Source organism: Microcaecilia unicolor, chromosome 2 (genome assembly GCF_901765095.1).
Source record: "Microcaecilia unicolor chromosome 2, aMicUni1.1, whole genome shotgun sequence".
NCBI lineage: Eukaryota > Metazoa > Chordata > Amphibia > Gymnophiona > Siphonopidae > Microcaecilia > Microcaecilia unicolor.
Genome location: NC_044032.1, coordinates 522,475,671 through 522,501,408, shown reverse-complemented (window position 1 = coordinate 522,501,408; position 25,738 = coordinate 522,475,671). Strand labels below are relative to the sequence as shown.

General features: G+C 42.4%; 1 protein-coding gene across 2 annotated transcripts in view; it reads right to left on the bottom strand.

Moving 5' to 3' along the window:
• Nucleotides 1–217: 217 nt before the first annotated feature.
• PI4K2B (phosphatidylinositol 4-kinase type 2 beta) overlaps nucleotides 218–25,738 on the bottom strand; it is a 101,927-nt gene continuing 76,406 nt past the window's right edge. For both annotated transcript variants that reach the window (XM_030191247.1, XM_030191248.1), the window contains 4 exons: nucleotides 20,672–20,771; nucleotides 14,254–14,387; nucleotides 9,490–9,549; nucleotides 218–1,578 (listed from right to left, as the gene is read on the bottom strand). In XM_030191247.1, coding sequence (XP_030047107.1) covers nucleotides 1,405–1,578; nucleotides 9,490–9,549; nucleotides 14,254–14,387; nucleotides 20,672–20,771 — 468 coding nt within the window. In that variant the 3' untranslated portion in view covers nucleotides 218–1,404. The remainder of the gene's footprint in view (nucleotides 1,579–9,489; nucleotides 9,550–14,253; nucleotides 14,388–20,671; nucleotides 20,772–25,738) is intronic.

The following is a 25,738-nucleotide window of genomic DNA, read 5'->3' as shown; positions in this document are numbered from 1 at the left end:
TTTCCTGGAACCACAGCAGTTTGGCTCAGTGCATTTAAGCCATACAGTGCAGGAACTCACAGCTGGTCTCTTGTCCAGATGGAAGTTCCTGCACTATGGGTATCTTTTACTAAGGCATGCTCATGTTTTTAGTGCGCGCTAAAATTGTGGGCGCGCTAAATGTTAGAGACGCCCATAGGAATGCACAGGCGTCTCTAACGTTTAGCGCGCCCACAATTTTAGCACACGCCAAAACCATGAGCGGGCCTTAGTAAAAGACCCTCTATGTGACTCAAATGTACTACTGCAAACTGAGCAAAAACTATAGCCTCTTCAGCAGTGATAGAAGCAGCAGCAGCAGCTTACATCAAGGTGAAGAGAAACAGATGACAAGGTGTAGTCTGGGAGATACACTACATCCACTAGCTGCCTGGGGAAGAGGTATAGTTAGTTACCTTGATGGGAAATACATAAGGGGAGGGAGATGGGGTACCATAAGAGTGAGTGAGATGGGGTAGGACTATAATAATGCAAAAGAAGTAAAGGGGTGCTAACATACTGCTGAGAGCATATTTGGAGAAGGGAAGCTACTAGCTTCTACCAGTTATGTACAGTGGTACAGGAACCAGCCTTTGTCAATCAATCAGTTTCTAAAAGAGCTGCTGTATACCTCAGAGAGGATTCCCTGCACTGACTCATACTCAAACTTCAGTAGTGACAACATTTGGGTGGGGAAAGGCCTGGGGAAAAGAGAAACTTCAGCTGCTGGTTTGTAAGTTTTTGGGCTGGCTCCTAAACTGAAAGACAACTTCTTGAGGCTTGCCTTAATGTTAAATTGTTTCATTTGTAATTTAAGCAACATTTTATCTATGATATTTTGGTCTTCAAATAAGATCTAAAATAAAATCCAAACCTTTAACACAGCACTTCTGTGAAGTTTTAAACACATGAAAAACTCTACCCTAACCTTTGTCTAATATGCTATGCTATGAAAACCATTATATTCCTATCAGAGAACGTATCTAGCGAATAGGCTACTCTGAAAAGGAAAATGACATTCTTCCTTCATTAAACATATGAAAAGAGGCAAGTCCATTTTCACAAGTATATCCTACACTATAAAAATGGAACATTTATTCTATATTCAGAATTATTCCAGCAAATGTAAACTGTAAATTGTCCATTTAAGTAGTATTAATCCACATATAATTTATTTTATAAAAATACATTCTATACATTGCAATCTTCTTTGACATAAAATTAAACAATTTTTGGACTTTGACAAGTGTGTTGTAAACTTTAATTACATTCAAAATACAGCATTTTAAAAGATGAAAACTATATAAAGTTTTGGCAGCTGAGAGTTATTTCTGCCCATAGCAGGTTCTTATTATTGCAAAGGCTTTAGAGAGTTGCAGTTTTTTCCTACCAGGAGGAAAAAAAAGGTTTCCTACAATGAAATGTCTGTGTAAATGCATTACTGAGATGAACTATTCGACCTTGGCTTCCACTACAGCTTCTTTCCACAACTACACGAGGCATCTGAGCTAATTGAATTGGACTTTTTTCATCCTTCAAAGCCTGAGTAAGATTTAGCATCTGCAATGAAATAAAATTCAGAGATGAATCAAACTACTATGCCTTTGTGTAAAAAATCAAGCACAGAGGTGAGTCAGTGATAGTAATTTTATAATTAAGAACATAAATGTTGCCAAAGGTCCATCAAGCCCAGTATCCTGTTTCCAACAGTGGCTAATCCAGGTCACAAGTACCTGGCAAGGTCTCAGAATAGCATTTTACATGCTCAAAATAGGTTTTTTATATTTAATTTCTTTATTAATTTTCTTATAACATTCAAACATGAATTAGTTATCAGAAATAACTGAATTTTAACATATAGAAAAAAAATATAGCAAGTCACCAGGAAATTCTATAAAAACTTTTTGACCACAACATATGGATCCAAGATGAAAGTAAAATAAAATTCAGCAATTACATTCTATTATTAGAGCAGAGAGCATACCAACAATACAATCAGGCAGCAGCATTATTCTGGTTAGCTTCTACCGGGGGGTTTCTCATCCTTTCTTTACTTATTACAAATTTTTGAAGTTTCTTGGGGTCAGTGAATAGGAAATTATTATTTTCATAACTTATCAAACATTTACTAGGAAATTTAACAAAGAAGGTTGCCCCTAGGGCTACCACTCTTGGTTTAAACACCAAGAGCTCCTTCCTTCTCATTTGAGTTTCTTTAGACAAATCTGGAAATATATTTATCGTAGCACCCATGAAAACTTCTTTCATATGTTGAAAATATAATTTCAAAACGTTGATTTTGTCTAATTCAAAAACAAAAGAAACAAGCAGAGTTGCTCTTTCAGATTCCACTGATGTCTCTAGGATTTCGGTAATATTTAAATCCTCTCTAAGCATTTGAACATTTGTTCTCACATTTCTTTTTATATAATATGCTTTCGCAAGCGGTGGAAAATTGTCTTTTGTAAATCCCAGAATATCGTGAAAATATTTCTTTAAGAGTTCCATCGGGGTAATAAAAGTTGAACAAAATAGGTTTTTATAAAATTGCTCAAAGATATAGTCATAGTGAAAACAGCATGCCAACTTTTATACAATAATGTGTAGGCTTCCCCAATAAGCAGAGAATCAGGCATATATTTTATGCAATATCCACATATGTACAGATTTCTACCAGATATATATATATATATATATATATATATATATATATATATATATATATATACATATATACATACATACATACATACATACATACACATACATCAGAAGGGCCATACTGATGGTCCATCTTGCCCAGTATCCACTATAAAATTATTTGCTTGATACTTAGGATCTACTCTACAGGTATTCCATCTTATTTGTCAGACCTGACGACCTCTTATATGCCTGTACGCTCTTTATGGTCTGCTTCTCAGATTCAGTTGGTGGTTCTGTCTTTCCAAATAGTCTTGAAACAATACGAGCTAAGATGGCTAGTATAGCTGGTCCAGTTTTTTGGAATGCCATGCCTTTTTATCTGTGACTGGAGGGTTCTCTAGTAATGTTTAAGAAATTACTAGAAACTTCAAGATGCCTTTGGTGTGTAGCTTTGCTGGCTATAATTGCTTTTCTCCTGTGCTATTCGCTGATTTCTCGGTATGGACCAGGCTGCCTGTATTTGATGTGGCCTGTGAAATGAGAGATTTGAGGTGTGTATTAGTGTAATGAGTTATGTTAGGTTATAATTGGCTCTTTATATGTTATCTTTTTTTATTCTTTCCTGGATCTGGTAGACCTGTCTGATATATCTCAGAAATTGAGCAAACTGAAAAATGCACACTTATAGTGTGAGAGTGGTGCATTTCTCCTTCCTTCATTTGCAACTCGGACATTTCCGTGGGGCACACATTGGGAAGAGAGATGTGTGTTTTGGTAGGGTAGCAGGGGCTGTATTGGGGAGGGGGGGAGAGGAAGGGAAGACGTTGTGGAGAATGTAGGTGTACATTTGTGGGAATGCCTGGAGGATGGGTGACAGTGGTGGGGTGTATCAGGCAATATGTATGTCTTTTCTTTTTGCTGTTAACCCATTCTCTGCACCCCAGCTTCCTGTGCCCTTTATTTAAACATTGGGTTGGATCCTCCACTCTGACATGGCTTTTGGCTCCTGCCAGCAGACAGCACAAATCTTCGCTGCAGCTATGCCTTTATTTATTTTTTTCTGCCAGTGACAGGCCTCACAGATCTTCGCAGAGGCTGCAGCTTTTCCTGTTTTGCTTGCGATGGGACTAACTTCCTATCACCCCATTGAAATGTCACCCATTCTGAGCAGCAGTTTTGGCCCAGGCACTCACAAAAAGAGTGACGTTCATCAGCCTCTAATGTCCCTAGTCTCCTATCCAATTCAACCTGACCTTGCTCCCTTCTCGACTCCCATATTAAAAAAGATTTTCTGGTGTCGATTGGCCCTCCCACTCCCCAACATGACTGCCCACCCCTCCTTACCTAATCTGAACTTAAAAAAAAAAAAGTCACTAGTGTCTAGTGGGGACTTCCAGGCCCCTACTTAAACGAGGAAGGAGTGATGCCCTCTTGTTCCAGTCCCCGGCATCATCACCAAAATGATAGCACCTTGCCCTGTGTAGTGCATCTTGGCACGCACTGTGTGGGGTAGGCCTGCCATTTAAGGGATTGCCTTATATGAGAGACTGGTCCCGCCTGGTGCATCCCAGGATTCATCGTGTGAGGCAGGGCACTGTCATTTTGGAGATGATGGCCAGGGGGCAGGAGCGAGTGGGCATTGTTCTTGCCTTGTTTAAAGTAGGGGTATTGTAATTTTTTTTCTTTATGGAAAACACTAGACACCAGGGCAATGTTTTTAGGTCGGGAGAGAGGGAGGAAAGGAGGGGGTTGGTCATGTTGAGGGGAGAGGGTGGCTAGTGCCAGTCAAGTTGGTGAGTGGGAGGGCCACTAGACACCAAGGAAAATCTTCTTTTTTTTTTTTTAATATTGGTGGGAGAGGGGGAAGGAACAAGGTCAGGTTGAATCGGGCAGGAGGGGGCTGATCCTGTTGGGGGGAGGATGCTGGAGGGACATTATTTTAAACTTTGGTGGGGCAGACTGGAGATAGATGAGCCCCTGTGGTCAGCATTAGCCCCTGTACAGCACTGCGTGTGCCTTGTAGTGCTATAGAAATGATAAATAGTAGTAGTACACCACCTCAAACCTGACGGTAGATTTCTATTATTGAGCCTCCATGGTAGGCATCAGCACCCAGCCCTGCATTGCTGCAGGGTAGCTAATAGGCTCTTTAGTATGCATTTTAATATGCTGTGCACCGATGTCTACCGTGGGAGTAAACCTCAACGCAGAAATCCTTTAAACATTCAACGGCCATCAACAAGCAGGTAAACTGCTCGTTAACCACATGGTGCAGACTGCGGTAGTTTTCTGCATCATCCTCAATGAGGAGGTATGCTCCAAAAAAAAAAAAAAAAAATGGAGGAATGCATGTGTCTTGGATCTAAAACAACCATGGGGGTCAGATATTTGGCACAACCTAATATGGAGTAACCTTTACAGGTGACCCAGATTAAGTTATCCAGACATCTGTAAGCAGATTTGTAGCCAGTTTGTCTGTTTTAAGTTGAACCACTGAATATGTAGTTCTGAACTTAACTGATAAATTTCAAGTTTAATTAAAATTGCATTATCCATTTAATGTTAGGCCACATAATTTGGGCATGCAATTTAATTGCTTAGCGAGCCAATCAGTTCAGATAACTGGGTGCTAACAACTGTTGGCACTAATTGAAATTTATGCATTCATTTTTAGAGTCACTATTCTATAACAGTGGTTCTTAAACCAGTGTGTCCCCAAGAGGTGGGAGGTGTGTCACAAAAAAATTTGGTGTAGATGGCAAGCCTGTGTTTCCTTTGCATCCACCACTGCCTGGAAGCTGGGAAGACCAGCAATCGGGCACAGGCCCACCCACTTTGAATTCAGGCTCATCCAGCAGTGGTATAGCCAGTGCATTTTTTCTAGCAAAGAAGGTGCCGGTACTCAAATGTTAGGCCACCCTTTAGGGGTGGGGTGCTCACCCACCCCACAATAGCCAGGACCCTGCAACCTGTCAAAGAATCTATGACAAGGGTCTGAGCTCTTTCATTAAAAGTTGGGGTCCATGGGTCAATTTTAGCAGACAATGGAAAAGGTGCCGGTACTCAGTACCCCCAAGTACCCCCTCAGAAAAAGCCCTGGGTATAGCTGTGATGTGGCTGGTGGGGATTCCCAAGCCTCACCAACTGAAGCCTCTCAATATCTCCCCCTCCCTCCCCCCAGGTGATCAGGGGTCTCTTAACTACACACACACCCTGGTACCTTTTTAGTTCTTCACCAGCATCTAGTTGCTTTGTAGTATATGGCAGGGGAGGGACTTGATGTTGCTGTTACTGAGGTGACAGTAGAATTTTAATATATATTTTTGTTATATGACAAGTGAGAAATCTTGGACTGATCTGTTGCATATAGCTTTTTGATAAAGGGGTGGAACGACTTCCCTACGAGGAAAGTCTAAAGCAGCTAGGGCTCTTCAGCTTGGAGGAAAGACGACTGAAGGGAGATTTATCTTGTTGGGCAGACTGGATGGACCGTGCAGGTCTTTTTCTGCCGTCATCTACTATGTTACTATGTATCTGATTTTGGTGTTCCTTTTTTAAAAATGTATTTGTTTTATAATGTACACTACTCAGGTCATTCCTATGGGCGGTATATCAAATTTTTAATAAACTTGAAACTTCCAACAGAAGCCAATTCAGGTCACAACCTGGCAGAATCCCAAACAGTAGCAAAATTCCATGCAACCAATCCCAGGGATAGCAGTGGCTTTCCTCATTGCTATCTCAATAACCGGCTATGGACTTTTCCTCCAGGAATTGTAACAAGTTCCAAAGCTAGTAACGAGTTCCAAAATGCCTCCTGCCTTGGAGCAGCTTTTAGACAGGCTTTGTTATGAAAGCAAACAGGTGCAAAACTTAGATTAGGTAAATAAATGAAAAAGGAAAATAAAATTACTATGGTTTTCCAAAGAGATGGCTGACAAAATAAAGGCTAGCATTCACAAAGTACAAAGGATCACAATAGGAGAAACATAGAAAAGAATATCAGGTAAAGTTCAAAGAAACAAACAGAAATCAGAAAGATGAAATGAGGAAGGAAGCTAGCCAGAAATATAAAAGGAGGTGATAGGACTTTCTTTAGGTGTGTCAAGGAAAGGAGGAAATCCATAAGTAGGAATTCTCAAACTGAAAGATGATGAAGACTGACACAAGGGGAATGATGAGTAAAAAGCAGAAAAGCTAAACAAACACCTCATATTCACAAAAGAAAAACCATGAGCGAGGGGCCTAAATTTGTATTCAATTGGGAAAGATGCTTTTCCCCAAAGTAGCTAAAATGAAGCTGGGTCGTATTACAGGGTCCAACAGAACTCCAACATGAGGATGTGGTTCAGCAATTGAACAATTTAATGAAAGGCATCATACAGTACTTTGATCTTATGCCAGGTGAGACATCCTGGCCTATGATATGGGATAGGCTTAAAGTGACAATTAGAGGGGAGCTAATTATGTGCACCATGAACATTCCATGAAGCTGCCTGGGGGCCTGTGCCTCCATTTTGATTGGCTGTGCCTGGGACTGAAGCCTTGGATGACGTCATCCAGAGAGCCCAAGCAACAGCAGTGCGGGCCCGGCCCCAGGCAGCTTCATCGAACGTTCATCTAATATAATAATTTGCACTCCCAACGTTCCAATGTCTCTGGCTGCGTTCGTAACATTGGAACGCTGGGAGGAGCAGTTTCAGCCCTTCGCCACGCCCCCCCCCCCCCCCGAGATCGCCGCCCCTCCACCCCCCCAAGGTCGCCGCAGCCACTGCTCCACCCTCCACCCCCCGAGGTCGCCGCCGCTCCCCCCCTCCGTCCGACGTCAGCTGCCATTTCTGGCCACTGCTGCTTCTCCTGTTGAGCAGCAGCGGCCGGTACAAAAACAGCAACTTACCTGAAAAAATGCTTTAAAAAAGGAAGCGGGTCACCGCAGGCAGCCATCAGGCATTGGCTGACAGCTCTGCAGCCGCTCCTCCTCTCACGTCGCTGTACTCCTTCGGGGTTCTACTCCAGGGGCAGTGATGTGAGAGGTGAGAGGAAGAGTGGATTCAGAGCTGACAGCCGATGGCTGCCTGCGGTGCCCCGCTTCCTTTTTAACAGCATTTTTGCAGGTTTAATTTGGTTCTTTTGTTTTTGTACCGGCCGCTGCTGCTCAACAGGAGAAGCAGCAGTGGCCGGAAATGGCAGCTGAGCTGACTTCGGATGGAGGGAGGGAGTGGCGGCGACCTTAGGGGGGGGGGGGAGGGTGGAGGGGAGGAACGGTGGCACCCTGGGGTGGGGGTGGAGGGGTGAGCGGCTGCAACCTCGGGGGGGGGGGGGCATGGTGGCGAGGGCGGCATGGGAGGGGCCTGAGACCACGGAGGGGGTCCTGAGACCGGAGAGGGGGGGAGAGGGGAGGAGGGGGTCCTGAGACCAGAGGGGGGGGTCCAAAAACCTGAGAGGAGGGGAGAGGGGGACCAGAAAGGGAGGGGGAGGGGGTCCTGACACCACAGAGAGGGGGGGGAGGTATCTCTGTCACACACACACACTCTCTCTCACAGTCAGTGTCTCTCTCACTCTCATACACTGTTTACCACACACTCTATGTCTCACACTGTATCACATTCACTCTCTCTGTGTCACACAGTCACTCTCAAACACTCTCTCGATCTCATACACTCTCGCTCTCACAGAGAGTCTGTGTATCACACACATACTCTCTCACACTCTGTATGAAACACACTCTCTCACTCACTGTGGCTCAGATACACACTCTCATTCTCAGAGACACACTCTCTGTCACACACACATACTCACACATTCACTCCCTCTCTCTCACACAGTCACTCTCACACACACTCTCTCAAACATACACACTCCGAGGAAAACCTTGCTAGCGCCCGTTTCATTTGTGTCAGAAACGGGCCTTTTTTACTAGTACTAAAGAAAATGAAAAAGTTCTTATTGGTTTGGGACTGTTAGCTTCACTCTATTTTCCCTGAGAACGCATTTGGTGGTGAATACTTTGGAGAAATACTGAGGTTTTCTTGGGCTGGCTGGAGATTATATTTCCTTCTTTTTTCCTCTTTTTTAAAGGGGGTTTGAGGGTTAAAAGTTTGGTTGGCTAATGTTACCGTTAACAAATATTGAGAATATGTTCGGGGGAGGGGGAGAAAATTATAAAACAAAATTATGTCTTTTATGCTATATTATTAATCCATATATTGTATATATTAATACAAGCTAAACTGGATTGTTGACTGTACAGTTGTTGAATAAAAAAGGAATTAAAGATAAAGATTACAACATGGCAATCTGGAATAATTCTAATAGCCTAATAAACAAAAAAATACAATTGGCCCATCTGGCAAAAATCCAATATTTGGTTTCTTAGTTAACTTTAAAAATCCTTTACACAATTACAACATGTAAAAAACTTGCCTCACTATTTTTTCCTGATATCAACTATAACATACTCTGAAATGTTCAAAAGTAAATATATATTTGCAGTAATTAGTTATTAGAATCTTTTCTCAAAAAAAATGTTCTCTTCACATGTTGCTTCTCTTTTATATAAATCTTTTCAATTCAAGGAACTACAGTTTAGGTACCCAAAAAGTTTTCTCCTTCATTATGTAACTCAAAATTTTTCAATAAAAATAAATTTTAAAAAACTAAAGTGCTTCTTCCATAGGTTGATTTTATGTTAATTGTTTAGCATTACTGTGTGCACTGTAAGGAAGCCAAATACTACATGCTAAGCACACACACTAACACTTGAGCTCCAACAGACTTTTTTTTCTTGCATCTTTTATATAACAAATAATATATGAGAAGTAACCTTACCTGTCCTCTCATGACTGACATTTGATTTTCAAATGTGGCCTTATCAAATCCTTTATCAGTCTTCATTTACATAAAAAATTAAAGAATTTCAGTATTTAGAATACAAAATTAAAATACAAGTAAATTTCTAAGACAATCATATCAAAATTAGACACTTTCTAATTGTGAACTCCTGTTCTGCATATTCTGTCCATATTTTAAAATCCACCCCAATGTGCAACAAAGCCTCCTCCAAATAAACAAATCTATCTCCAAATCACTACATGAAGAAATCCCACAACTGATTCCTCAACCAGTTTACAAACATGCTTATGTCTCCATAGCCTTTAACAAGTAAGCTGAGTGTAGGAGAGAGTAAGTCAAATTAGCTGTTGGTTAAATAGAGGGGCATTTTCGAAAGAAACGTCCAAGTTGTGATTTGGACGTCTTTGCAAAACATCGAAATCTAGGGGTGAGGAAAACTGTATTTTCGAAACAAGATGGACGTCCATCTTTCGTTTCGAAAATACCATCAGAGACGTCCAAATTCCAAGGAGATCCTTAAATTTCAACGTCCCTAGACATGGAAATTTTTGACTTTCGCCGATTTTCGAAACCAAAGACGCCCATGTCAAAAACGTCCAAATGCAAGCCATTTGGACGTGGGAGGAGCCAGCATTTGTAGGGCAGTGGTTCCCCTGACATGCCAGGACACCAACTGGGCATCCTAGGGAGCACTGCAGTGGACTTCATAAAACGCTCCCAGGAACATAGCTCCCTTACCTTGTGTGCTGAGTCCCCCCAAAACTCCCCCACAACCCACTAACCACAACTGTACACCACTACCATAGCCCTTACGGGTGAAGGGGGGCACCTAGATGTGGGTACAGTGGGTTTGTGGTGGGTTTTGGAGGGCTCACTGTTTCCTCCACAAATTTAACAGGTAGCTGGGGGTATGGGCCTGGGTCCGCCTGTTTGAAGTGCACTGCAGTACCCACTAAAACTGCTCCTGAGACCTGCATGCATTGTCATGGACCTGAGTATGATATCTGAGGCTGGCATACAGGCTGGCACGAAATATTTTAGAAGTTTTTTTCTTAGGGTGGGAGGGGGTTAGTGACCACTGGGGGAGTAAGGGGAGGTCATCCCCGATTCCGTCTGGTGGTCATCTGGTCATTTCAGGCACCTTTTAATGCCTTATTCATTAAAAAAAAAAACACAGCCTGGTGAAAACATCCAAGTGTTCGTCAGGGACGTCCTTGCTTTTTTCGATTATGGGTCAAAGACATCCAAAGTGTTAGGCACGCCCAAGTCCCGCCATTGCTACGCCTCCGACATGCCCCCTTGAAATTTGGAAGTCTTTGAGATGGACTGCAGTTGGAGACGTCCAAAATCGGGTTTCGATTATATCAATTTGGACGTCTCTGGGAGATGGACGTCCATCTTCCGATTTATGTTGAAATATGGACGTTCTTCTCTTTCGAAAATGAGCCTGATTGTAACATAACAACAGTAAATGAAGACCAAATGGACAACTCAGTCTGCAAAGTAAATTAAGTGTTGGTAGATGCAACTGCCACTCTGTGAGGTTTTCTCCATACAATTGATCCATTTTGATATACTGTTTTTCTGTTTGTGTCTGCTTTATATGCTTATGTTTTCATCAGTTTTATTATTTTTTTCTACACCACCTCAAATTTTACTGAAGACGAGGCAACTAAAAATATCTTAAATAAAATAACCCCAGTCCGCACTACCTCCACAAAAACCAGCTGCACTATGAAAAGGTTTTAAAAAGTGATTTAAGAAATACTTTTTTTTAAACTCAAACTCTGAAAGCCAGATTTTCTTAAAGTATTTTTTTCATCTCCTTTTAAAACCTTTTCACAGTGCAACTGGTTTTGTGATATGTGTGTGGAGGGAGGTTTGCCAGCAGATGTGTATTTGACTAGTGTACAGGTATATATTGACTGAATAGGAATAGATATCTAGCATTAGTTAAACACTGGGTACACTGCAAGTCTTGGTTAATGCTTCTGGCAGCAATGACACTCATCACTAAGGAAAATATATGTAATTACATTATGCAAGCATCTTTATATAAATACCTATTATGTTCTGTTTGTTTGTTTGTACTTACTACATAAGAGGGTTCCCCCACAATATGCGCATGTATATGTGTGTTATGATTCTTTTTAAGTATTGTGTGTTATGATGTAATTTTTGGATTTTTAATTTGGATTTTTATAATTTATGCGCTATATTTGCAGTAATACCCCCTGAAGCAGCCCATTAGGGGGAGAAAGGAAGACCATGTGTCGGGTATTCTGTTCTACAATGGCAAAAAAAAACAAGTGTCTATCTTTATTGAATCACTTGCTTCTTTTTGCCATTGCAGAACAGTTATTTTCATCAATAAAGGACTTTTTAACTGCATATTGGGATCTGCTCTCTCTTCATCACCCATTATTTGTCAGGCAAACAAACTGTGTGTGGTCTTGGCATTCTCAAGAGGGCAACAATCTTGTACTCCCACCAACTTTTAACTACAGGGCTGGGTCAGATAGCATTAAGTGACTCTCTTCCATCTATGTTTGATCAAGTGGGTGAAATTATTTTGAAGGCTTTTTGTGGGTGTTTAGATTTTAGGGTTTAACACAATTTAGAAGCTGTTTGCTGGATGAACTAAATTAAAAACACAGTAATGACAGTACTATCAGATGCTAGTCAGATAGCCCTTCCAAATATTTTTATGCATATTAACAGAGTTACCAAATGACCCACTACAAGAATGCTTTGGATTTTATATTTATATCTCCATGCATTTTGATATTTGTAGTCTTTTTCTATAATATGACATGTACTGTAATATATTAGTATGATGGTGTCAGACATGTAGGACCAGTGCTTTTTTTGTGCCAGTATGCAACGGTACGGCGTACCGGCACCTTTTTTTTGCCCTGCACTTCCTCTCAGTCCCCCAGGGGCGTGGTGTGCTGGAGCCGCAGGGCCGGTCCGACATGATAAGCAAGGTAAGCATGGCAGGGGGGTGCCAACCTCTGGAGGGCGCCACCGCGCCATGCTTACCGCCACTTATCTGCCCGCCCTGGTGCCCTCTTCTCCCCCCAAGGATCCTTTTTATTTTAAATTTACCTAACCTCCGTCCGAGTCCAACCGCGTGGGCAGCAGCGTCACTGGAAGCGCTCCCCTCCCGAGTCCCGACGTCTCTAGCAGAAGCTTCCTTATTCGTTCATTCTCAGTGTCCGACACTGAGAATGAACAAATCAGGAAACTTCTGCTAGAGACGTCGGGACTCGGGAGGGAAGCACTTTCAGTGATGCTGCTGCCCATGCGGTCGGACTTGGAGGTCAGGTAAATTTAAAATAAAAGAAAAAGGATCCTTGTGGGGAGAAGATGGCGCCAGGGTAGGCAGGCAGGCAGTTGGACATGGGAGCGGGAGGGCAAAGGAGAAAGGACCATCTGGACATGGATGGCAGGGCTCAGGGAGAGAGGAGAATTGCTGGATAGGGATGAATGGAGGGGGCAGGGGACAGAGGAGCATGGATGGGAGGGCTCAGGGAGAGAGGGAAATTGCTAGATAGGAATGAATGGAGGGGGCAGGGGACAGAGGAGCATGGGAGGGCAGGGCTCAGGGAGAGAGGGGAATTGCTGGATGGGGATGAATGGAGGGGGCAGGGGACAGAAGAGCATGGGAGGGCAGGGCTCAGGGAGAGAGGGGAATTGCTGGATAGGGATGAATGGAGGGGGCAGGGGACAGATGGGTATGGATGGATATGGATGGGAGGACAGGGCTCAGGGAGAGAGGAGAAATTGCTGGACATAGAGGGGAGGGAAGAGAGATGAAGGAGATGAAATGAGGGAAAAGGAAGAGAGGAGAAAAACTGCACATGGATGGAGAAAATAGGCAGAAGCTGGATCCACTGGACAGTCAAGTCTGCGGAGGACCCAGCTTTTACTTATGGATATAGGGCAAGAAATGAAGAAGAAAGGCGGAAAGTAAAGAAATAAATGGAAAGGAAGCCCTGGAAACAGAGTTAAGAGGACAGATAGCAGCAGCAGAATCAGATACTCGGCCAGCATGATCAGAAAAACAAAGTCACCAGATAACAAAGGTAGAAAAAATCATTTTATTTTCATTTTAGTGGAAGGAAAGAGATGGGGGAAAGGAGTTGTTGATAAATTGTTGTTAATAGACCATGTTGATTAAAATGTTAACTATTAGTAACATAAAAAAGGAGGGTGGGGATAAAGTTAAAAGATTAATGAAGATGAGTATTATCGCACAATTATCGTACTTAGTGTATGTTGGTTGATTGTACTGATACTTACATTATGTAAACACCATTTTTGTGCTTCATTAATAAAAACTGTTGAAACCTTATTTTCATTTAGTGTTTGAAATATGTCCAATTTGAGAACTTACATCTGCTGTCTTATTTTGCACTGGGTATACTGGAGCTGTAACAGCTTACAGAAATTATTTATAATGAAAAAAATCATGTTATTTTGTTCTCCTATACTAGTATAATATTTTCAATGATGTCTGTTTATATGCGCCATAGCTGGTATAAGGGGTGTGGCTATCATACGGGTGGCGCCATATGTGGTGACCACGCCCATAATGAGTACCAGCACCTTTTTTTCTACAAAAAAAGCACTGTGTAGGACTGGTGTAAAACTTCCCTTCTTGAACTGGATTCACTAACTTGTCATTTCAGCATTAACAGCCTGCAGTTTATTTATTCCTAATCCTAAACTACTCACCTTAAATAGTTCATAAAGATCCTCACAAAGATCCTGCACAAAATTCATATCTGAGATACGAGGGAGAATCAAATCTCTGGTTTCCTGGGTAAAAGGAACTTTAGCTTGAGGAAGCCATGCCCAATGGAATGGATCTAGAAACAGAAATGTATAAATTCAAATGTTAGGTCTGTCAGGATCTTGAGTAACATCAATATTAAGCTTAATTCTTTAATCTTGGGCATAAAATTGTGTGCATAGCTATTGGATTACTGGCAGTTACATGTGTAAGTTAACTTGCAACCTACGGCCCAATCAACAATAACAACCAATAATAGGTAATAACTTGAATTAGAATAAAAACATAAGAATAGCCATACTGGGTCAGACCAATTGGCCATATAGCCTAGTATACTGCTTCCAACAATGGCCAAGTCAGGTCACAAGTACTAGACAGAATCCCAGATAGTAGCAAGATTCATGCTACAGATCCCAGGGACAAGTAGTGGCTTTCCTCATGTTTTATCTCAATAGCAGACTATGGACTTTTCCTCCAGGAAACTGTCTGAACCTTTTTTAAACCCAGATACACCAACTGCTGATACCACATCCTCTGGCAACGAATTTCAGAACTTAACTAATCACTGAGTGAAAAAAAATTATTTTATTTTTGTTACATTTGTACCCCGTGCTTTCCCATTCATGGCAATATTTCCTCCTGTTCGTTTTAAAAGTAGTACCACGTAACTTCCTTTAGTCTTTATACTTTTTGAAAGAGTGAAAAAAATAGCTTTACGTTTACCCATTCTATACCTCAGTATTCAGTACAGCTCTATTATATCCCCTTCAGCCATCTCTTTTCCAAGCTGAAGAGTCCTAACCTCTTAAGCCTTTCCTCATAAGAGAGAAGTTCCATTCCCTTTATTATTTTGGTCACCCTTTTTTTGAACCTTTTACAATTCTGCTATATCTTTTTAAAGATACGGCAACCAGAATTGCACACAATACTCAAAGGTGTGGTCACACCATGGAGCAATACAAAGACATTATAATATTCTTTGTCTTATTTTCTATTCCAAATATTATCTAGAATTCTGTTTGCCTTTTTGGCCACCACCACACACTGGACAGAACGTTTCAGCGTACTGTCCACGATGACACTTAGTTTTTTTTTCTTGGTTGCTGACTCCTAATATGAAACCTAGAATCAAATAACTATGATTTGGATTATTCTTCCCAATGTGCATCACTTTGCACTTTTCCACATTACATCTCATCTACCATTGGGATGCCCAGTCTTCCAGCAATTTTTCACAATCCACATGCATTTTAACAACTTTGAATAGTTTTGTGTCCTCTGCAAATGTAATCACCTCACTCATTCCCATTTCCAGATCATTAATAAACATTAAATAGCACAGGTCCCAGTACAGATCCCTGGGGCACGCCACTATTCACCCTTCTCCAATGAGAGAACTGGCCATTTAACCCTACCTTCTGTTTTCTATCCATCAACTAATTCCTAATCCACAACAGAACATTGGCTCTTATACCATGGGTTTTTAATTTTCTCAGGAGTTTCTCATAAGGGACTCTGTCAAACGCTTTCTGAAAATGTAGATACATTATATCAACCGGCTCACCTTTAGCCACATGTTTACGAATTCAAAGAAATAAAGCAAATTGGTGAGGCAAGACTTTCCTTGGATGAATCCATGTTGACTGTCCCATTAAGCCATGATTTTTTTTCTTTATAATAGCTTCCTCTATTTTGACCAGCACTGATGTCAGGCTTACCAGTCTGTGATTTCCTGGATCAACCCCTAGATCCCTTTTAAAAAATAGGCGTTACATTGGCCACCCTCGTACCTTCAGGTACTATGGATGATTTAAAAAAAAGTTTACAGAACACTACTACTACTATTTAGCATTTCTATAGCGCTACAAGGCGTACGCAGCGCTGTACAAACATAGAAGAAAGACAGTCCCTGCTCAAAGAGCTTACAATCTAATAGACAAAAAATAAATTAAGCAACTCAAATCAATTAATGTGAACGAGAAGGAAGAGAGGAGGGTAGGTGGAGGCGAGTGGTTACGAGTCAAAAGCAATGTTAAAGAGGTGGGCTTTCAGTCTAGATTTAAAGGTGGCCAAGGATGGGGCAAGACATAGGGGCTCAGGAAGTTTATTCCAGGCGTAGGGTGCAGCGAGACAGAAGGCGCGAAGTCTGGAGTTGGCAGTAGTGGAGAAGGGAACAGATAAGAAGGATTTATCCATGGAGCGGAGTGCACCGGAAGCGGTGTAGGGAAGGACGAGTGTGGAGAGATACTGGGGAGCAACAGAGTGAGTACATTTATAGGTTAGTAGAAGAAGTTTGAACAGGATGTGAAAACGGATAGGGAGCCAGTGAAGGGTCTTGAGGAGAGGGGTAGTATGAGTAAAGCGACCCTGGCGGAAGATGAGACGGGCAGCAGAGTTTTGAACCGACTGGAGATGGGAGAGGTGACTAAGTGGGAGGCAAGCAAGAAGCAGATTGCAGTAGTCTAAACGAGAGGTGATAAGGGTGTGGATGAGGGTTTTGGTAGAGTGCTCGGAAAGAAAGGGGCGGATTTTACGGATGTTGTAAAGAAAGAAACGACAGGTCTTGGCAACCTGCTGGATATGAGCAGAGAAGGAGAGAGAAGAGTCAAAAATGACCCCAAGGTTTTGAGCTGAGGAGACAGGGAGAATGAGAGAGCCATCAACAGAAATAGAAAACGGGGGGAGCGGGGAGGTGGGTTTGGGGGGGAAAATGAGAAGCTCAGTTTTGGTCATATTTAATTTCAGGTGGCGTTGAGACATCCAGACAGCAATGTCAGACAAGCACGCTGAAACTTTGGTTTGGATGCAAGGTGAGATATCAGGGGTAGAAAGGTAGATTTGGGAGTCATCAGCATAGAGATGGTAGGAAAAGCCATGGGATGAGATTAATGAACCAAGGGAAGAAGTGTAGATAGAAAAGAGGAGGGGACCAAGAACAGAACCCTGAGGTACGCCGACACTAACAGCAGATCTGTAATTTCATATCTGAGTTCCTTCAGTACCCTGTATACCATTCAGTCTAGGTAATTTATCATTCTTTAATTTGCCAGATTTGGCTCACTATATCTTCCAGGTTCACCGAGATTCCTTTTAGTTCTTCTGCATTATCACCCTTGAAAACCATCTCTGAATGAACATCATCTTCTGTAAAAACTGAGACAAATAACTTATTCAGCCTCTCTGCCATGGCCCTGTCCTCCCTGAGTACCCCTTTTACTCCTTGGTGATCTAACAGTCCCATGGATTCAATCACAGGCTTTCTGCTTCCAATATACCTGAAACCATTATTACTACGAATTTCTGCCTCCAAGGCAGGTTTTCTTTTGGCCTTCTTTATCAGTGCTCTGAATCTATCTTGCCAGTGTTTATGTTGCTTTTTGTTGACCTCATTCTGAAAGAAGTTCTTTTAACTTTAATAGCCTCTTTCATTTCTCCCTTTAACCATGCTGGCTGTCATTTGTTCCTCTTTCTATCTTTACTAATATGTGGTACACATCTGATCTGGGCTTCCAAAATGATATTTTTTAAACAACGTCAATGCCCGATTTAAAGTCCTAACCTTTGCAGCTGAGCTGTTTTCATTTTTATAACCATTTTCTTCATTTTATCAAAGAGCTACCCTTTTGAAAATTAAATGCTTAGTGACTGCACTCTAGTTTTTAAGTAAAATTTGCATGAAATTGCTGCTAATTGGCACTAATTTACAATTACACACTTAACTGCACTTAGCTATTATACTAGACACCTACAGCCCGATGATCAGAAGTCCCACGCTGTTCAAACAGAGCTCTAAAATTAGAGCCATAACAACATGAGGCAATAACACCCCTATGATCAAAGCTAATAGCATGCAAATTTAGGCATGCTATTACTTCTGCGGGAGGACTGTGCCTGGGCATGCACCCAAGGCACAATCCTCCTGCAGAAGTTGTTTGACAGGCCCGGGCTGTCAAAAAAAAGCCCAGACCTGCCAAACACCAATGCGATCTGGACGTCTGGTGGACCTCCAGCCCGCTCAACCACCACCCCCCAAGATAGAGGCCCTGGTAGTCTAGTGTCTCCCCGAAACCCTGCAAGAAACCTGACCCCCTCCCTGCAAGAGACCTGACCCCTAACCCTCCCCACCCCTTGACAGAAGAAACTCCCTTATATGGTAATGAAGCCCCACCCAGCACATCCCACGATGCACTGGACAGGACAGGGTGCTGCCATTTTGGAGGCGGCGCTGGAAGGAGCAGGGAGTGCTACTCCCTCCTCCATCATCTAAAGGTACCAGGGAGTGGGGTCTCTAGAGCAGTGTTTCCCAAGTCGGTCCTGGAGTACCCCCTTGCCAGTCAGGTTTTCAGGATATCCACAATAGATATGTATGAGATTGATTTGCATACACTGCTGTCATTGTATGCAAATCTCTCATGAATATTCATTTTGGATATCATGAAAACCTATCTGGCAAGGGGTACTCCAGGACTGGACTTGGGCAACACTGTTCTAAATCACTGTTGCCCAAGTCCAGTCCTGGAGTACCCCTTGCCAGATAGGTTTTCAGGATATCCACAATGAATATGCACGAACTTGATCTGCATGCATTGCCTCCATTATATGCAAATCTTTCATGCATATTCATTGTGGATATCCTGAAAACCTGACTGGCAAGGGGGTACTCCAGGACCGGACATGGGAAACACTGCTCTAGACCACCTGGGGGCACGCTAGACCACCAGATGGGGGCTGGAGGTCCACCGGACCTCCAACGCTCTCCTGTCAGGGGTTTGGAGATCGGGTCCCTTGTGGGGAGAGGGCTGTGGCTCTTCTGTTGGGGGGATGGGGGGCCTACTAGTATGCAGATTCATGTTGAACAGGGTTCCTCATTCCTCCCCAATGCTCTGTAAACCGTAAAGCCAGCTCTGAGCATGCATAGGATTTATGAACTAGTTTGGTACCCTGCCCGCTAAGCAATGGGGAGGAATACTAATGTTGAAAACTAGGGAAAAAAAACTGCAGTACTGGCTAGAGTAAATACGTAAACTAATACAAGGAAATAAGGCTTTAAACCTGACACCAAGTGTGACAGGTTTCTGAGGGCTTATTCTCTGTCATTTGAGCTATTGTGAATATCTTCTGAGCTAGAGGAATACTAATGTCCCTGTTTAGCATGCAGAGCTGGCAATCCTGGGATGTAATCAAACGTGGGAGGCTAGTTCAGCGCTAATGGCCTCTAGCGCCTGCATTTGCTTTGATCATCTGGGCACTAGTACATAAAAACTATAACCCATATCTACAAGGGGGTTATCCAAGTGGGAAGGGCACAAGGAGGGTATGCATAGAACTTGCGTGCTAATATTCTTGAATACTATCATTTACATGAACAGCAACATTTAATCACAGACATTTACACCAGCCATTGACAGTGTAATCGGCCACCCCTAAATGCTGACATGTAAGGCGAAGTTACTCACCTGCGATATGTATTTTGATGAGATTTTAATTATGTGAGAAGAATTTAATGTGTGTGTTGGAGAACAGCACAAACCTGCACTGTACACCTATATGCAATGCATGTACTACAGAGAGTTTATCTCCCCTACAAACCTGTTGTAACCTATCATTATCTTGTTTTTGTTACTTGCTCTGAAATCAAATGGTAAAAGCAAAATACAAGTGTCTGGAATTAAATTAATTTTGAACTGCAAATACCCGACAGAGTTTCTTGGCTTGGGAAGCCTACCATACATCACAGAGAAATAGTTACTTACCAACAAAGTATAAAAAAAATCAAAATTTTTGAAAGCAATGAAAAAACTAGCACACGAGAGACAAATTAAGGAATGTGTTTCCTTGTGGGGGTGGGGGGCGGATGCTCATTCTGTAAAGAAAAAAAAAAAAGGAACAACTGAAGATTTAAGTGACAAAATGTGTTCACTGCTCTCTGTGGAAAGCAACTCATTTCATGGTGTGCAGTTGTAGGGACCCTAGTCACATTTTCTCAGTGGGGACATTCAAGTTTTTCCTGGAAAACAGGTTCCTTATTGATACCATTAAATGTCATCATCCACCAGTGTGATTAGGCGATTTGCTTCATCAGAGAATCAGTTTCCCTTACTAGCACTCTGGTAATGTCTTTATGTCCCTAAAATGTTCACAAGACAGAAACTGTGTAGATTTTGTATCAAGTAAACATGAAAAGGAAGAAGTCACACTGAAACACACAAAAAAACCTCAACAAGTACTTACCCAACTTCTTAAGGAAAGGCTGTACTGATTAATGATTAATTTAACAACTCCTCCAAATAAAAGATAAATCATCCCAAAAATAGTTCTCTACCTCTAAAACTATTAAACAGTGGGCTTGGAAATACTTACAGGCCCTCCACTCATCAGGATGTTTAAATGGGAATGCCAGACCATTGTCAATAGCAGCAATTTTAATTATAGGCTCTTTACTACCAGTCCAGTCAGTACCCTGGAGGGTTAAAAAAAAAAAGTTCATTTTAGCAGGCAATCTATGAAATTTACACCGTTTATATGACAAAAACCATTTACCCTAACCCACTCCTAATAGCTACCAAAATCTCTAACTGAACCAAAAAAGGGATAAAGGCAGAAATGATATCCAAGTTAACTGGATCCATACATAAAACTTTCTATATGGCAAGCAGGAATATGTCACACAGGTAAACTGGCAATGTACCAAGGGCTGTCTGAGCAGTATGGACAAACTGAAAATACGAGGCACAAAAATTACTTCTCTCATTGGCAGCAGCAGCCGTGGAGGCGAAGTGGACAAGTCACAGAGCATACAACTATTTATTTATTTAGATTTTGCTCACACCTTTTTCAGTAGTAGCTCAAGGTGAGTTACATTCAGGTACACTGGAGATTTCTCTGTCCCAGGAGGGGTCACAATCTAAGTTTGTACCTGAGGCAATGGAGGGTTAAGTGACCTGCCCAAGATCACAATAGCTTGGTATGGTCCTAGCAATAACTAGTTAAGGGCTGTTTTCAAATACATACAGTACAAGATAAAACACCTAGTACAAAGAAAAGATAATCCTAGAAACAAGCCGCAAAGGGCTCTTTGGAAGGAAGGAATTTGGCTGTATATGGCAAACATATTAAAAGGGCAGATAAAAACCAAAGAATGACAATGGGATGCCAAATTAAGGTAACAGTGACTGATAAAGACATAATTCAATATTAGTCTGCAACCCTCCATTAAGGAGATAGATTGCAATTAAACAATAGGATGTCAGCACCCTGAAAATATAAACGTTGACATTTCCCTTCTAAGTTCAAACCTGGCAGGGTTTTTTGTAATATTATATTTACTGGACAACAAAATTAACAGCTTCAAATAGACAACCAAACATTGCAAACCACAATTTTGTTTTCCAGATATTGCCCCCCCCCACACACACTGAATCTGCAGTATTCGATTTCTATTATGTATTAAAAACAATGCTGTTAAAAATGGGGAAATACCTTGTTTGTTCTCCTGGCTGCGGTGTACCTCAGGTTTCCTCTTTATCCATAATTTTGTTCATTTTTTTTAAACACTTCACCGGGTAAATTACTCAAATTATTTTTCCTTTAACAACTCTGCATGATTTATTTGATCACAATTTTTGTTTCTCTAAAATCTCTAGCTGGTTGGCTAGGCATTTACTCAAATTAAATGCTGAAAAAACTATGCTTTGAGTGAAAGGAAAATCTTCCATTTTTCCTTCTCAAAATCCAATATTAGATGGTAAATCTAAAACGTCAACCAATAGTACGTAGTTTGGGGATCTGGCTTGACACCAATTCAACCAGTGATGTGATTGTCATATCAAACATCTGACTACATCTGCATCAAATTCAGTCCTATTTTTCTCTGAATGATATGCAAAAAGTTGTTCATGCTCTTGTTCTCTCCAAAATTGATCACTCTAGAAGGAGTAGCCTAATGGTTAGTGCAGCAGCCTGGGAACTGGGTTAAATTCCTACTGCAGCTCCTTGTGACTCTGGGCAAGTCACAACAAAATGAGTACCTGTATATAATATATAAACTGCTTTGATTGTAACCACAGAAACGATGTATATCAATTCCCATCCCCTTTCCCGTTCTACACAGTACTTTCCAAAAATTCCTTAATAAGGATTGGCTATTGCAGCAAGAGTACTTCTACTTAAATCGTAATATGACAGAATTACACTGCTCTTAAAATCTCTCCATTGGTTATCTCTGATTGCTAAAATGGAGTTTAAAATCCTATTTTTGGCTTTTAAAATACTGCACGGACTCGAGTCAGTTTATCAAGCTCCCATCTCTGGCTGTATTCAAATCTAGGCTAAAAGTCCACCTTTTTGAGGCTGCTTTTAACTCTTCTGTTCAGTACCCATGTCTGTAAGTAATAACCTTATCCCTTATTTGTCCTGTTTGTCTGTTTTGATTAGATTGTAAGCTCTGTCGAGCAGGGACTGTCTCTTACATATTTAGTGTACAGCACTGCATTGGTCTAGTAGCACTATAGAAACAATAAATAGTAGTAGTAGTAGTAGTATTAGTAATATATGTCATCATTGATTTCTCTGCAAACAAGTCATCGTCATATTTTGCTTCACATCAATAAGCTTGCCATACCCCGACCATCCACTCAGGCTTTCCTCCCCATTAAACTTTTTAATGTTGTAGCAGTTTCATTATATAATTCAAAGCCATCTGAACTAAAATGCAAATACAATTACTTGAGATTTCACAAATTACTGAAGTGCTGTTTATACAGAAAATATCTTTCCTCCTAGTATCAATTACCCATTCAGACATTTTTCTTGTTCACTCGCTATTGCTTTGAACTGCTATTTTTAATGTAACACCATGATCTTGTATAACATGCTTAGGCTTCATACTTCTTTCAGACTGAGCCATTCAGTGTACTTTTTTTATTATTTTAGATTATGTTTGCTGCTGGTTTTGGATTAATTACCCATTGCAAACTGTTCTGAGCTATTGGTGACATATAATATATAAGAAGGAAAAATTATGCCTTACCTACTGATAATTTTCTTTCCTTTAGTAGCAGCAGATGAATCCAAGAACTGGTGGGTTGTGTCCATCTACCAGCAGGTGGAGATCGAGGTTACAAAGCTGAAAGCAGTGATACCAGACAGCCAGCTCCTCCTTCACCTCAGTGCATGTCTCATCACCAAGCAGAATCAGACAAGAAACCAGGAAGCCTTCCTCACTAACCATACAAAACAGAAACTCGTCAGTCTGACTTAAGAGAAACCACAACTGCGATGGAGTCCTCTTCAGTGGTTTCTGTTCTCCTTCCTCTTCTTTTTTTTTTTTTTTTTTTGGAAACTAAAGACCAGGACAAGAACAGATAGGCAAAACAAGTGCAGCTGACAAATGGTGGGATCCTGGATTCATCTGCTGCTACTAAAGGAAAGAAAATTATCAGCAGGTAAGGCATAATTTTACCTTCCTTAGCGTATGCAGCAGATGAATCCCACCAAGAACTGGTGGGATGTACCAAAGCAATCTCTAAGTAGGGTGGGAAGTCGCCGCTCCCTGAAACATAACAGCCGCTGCAAAGGCAGCATCTGAATAATGAAAGCGCACCTGTTCTGCCCAAGAAGTAGATAGCAAACTCATGAAACAAGCCTGGAATGCCACTGGCGGGATGCAACCTTTCCAAAAAATTCACAAAGCATCTGCAATCCAATGAGAAAAAAATCAGATCAGACCAGAGGCTGCCGTCCCACAGCAAGAACCAGCGACAAAGACAGGAGCTGAATGCTGAAAAACATGCAACATCTGTGAATACCGGAGAGCCCTCTGAACATCCAGAAGACGAAGTGCCGTGCACTCCGCGTGAAAATCCCCCTCCCAAAAGGAGGTAAGAAAGAGGCTGAAAAAGAAAAGCCAAACCACAGCCGGAAAAGAAAGAAGGAACCGAAAGCAAGGACACTCCAGACCAAGAACACTGCTTGTAAGTTCCTAAGCAAAGCATTCTGCAAAGGAACAAAAGGAGTCCAAAGCAATGCTCGGTAGACAAGGAGCCCTAAGCTAGACTCTGAGAATACGAAAGAGGTTTCATGGAGAAGGTTGCAGAAGCGGAGGAGTAAAGCACTCTGCAAGAAATGCACCACCTCTGAGTGCAAGGCCAGGCCCTTCTGCAACCCATCCTGCAGAAAGAACTCAATTGTTGAGGAACAGACGCCTGCAATGAAGACCAAGCGTGGGCAGCAACCAGCCTCAAAAAATCCTCAACACCCGAGAATATGCGGTTGCAGTGGACCGTGGACCACATATAAGATCGCAACAGAACAGTAACCATAGCATCCAAAGAAATCTGTTCTTCAGAATCAGTCTCTGTGTGTGAGAGAGAGAGTGAATGTGCGAGTGTGTGTGTGTGTGTGTGTGTGTGACAGAGTGCGTGACTGGTTGCGAGTGTTTCTGTGAGACAGTATGTGTGCGAGAATGAGAGTGTGTGCGACTGCGTATCTGAGAGACAGTGAGTGTGAGAGAGAGAGAAAGTGTGTTTCACACAGATACAATGTGTGTGTGAGAGAGAGTGTGGGTGTGAGAGAGTATGTGTGCGATACACAGACTCTCTGTGAGCAGACACCCATGTCCAGTGATCCTCCTCTCTCCCCTGCCCCCCCCTCCAGCCACCCATGTCCAGCAACTCTTCTCTCTCCCCTGCCCCCCCTCCAGCCACCCATGTCCAGCGACCCTCCTCTCTGCCCTGGCCCCCCTCCAGCCACCCTCCTCTCTCCCCTGCCCCCCCTCCAGCCACCCATGTCCAGCGACTCTCCTCTCTCCCCTGCCCCCCCATCCAGTCCCCCATGTCCAGCGACCCTCCTCTCCCCTGCCCCCCCTCCAGCCACTCATGTCCAGTGACTCTCCTCTCTCCCCTGCCCCCCTCCAGCCACCCATGTCCAGTGACTCTCCTCTCTCCCCTGCCCCCCCTCCAGCCACCCATGTCCAGCGACTCTCCTCTCTCCCCTGCCTCCCCCTCCTGCCACCCAGGTTGTCCAGCGAATGCTTCGGGGTAGGCAGGAAAGATCCCCAGTCTTGCCTGCCTGCTGCCGGCGCTGACCCTCCCCCGTTGCCTGATCGCTCTTCAAAATAGCCGCCGAGACTTGAAGTAGAGGGGGGGAGCAGTGGCTGCGGTGACCTCGGGGGGGGGGAGAGGTGGAATGGTGGCGACCCTGGTGGGGTGAAGGGGGGAGTGTTGGCGACCTCGGGGTGGGGGGTGGAAGGGGGAGCGATGGTGACCTTGGGGAGGGGATGGAGGGGTGAGCGGTGGTGATTATATCAATTGGGCCGGGATACCAGTACAATTAAAATGGTTATGTGAGCTTTTTAAAAACTTGGATATGGCCTGTTCGAGTTCAGTGTACTCTTAGAGGGCATACAGGAGCACTACCTTTCCTTTCACA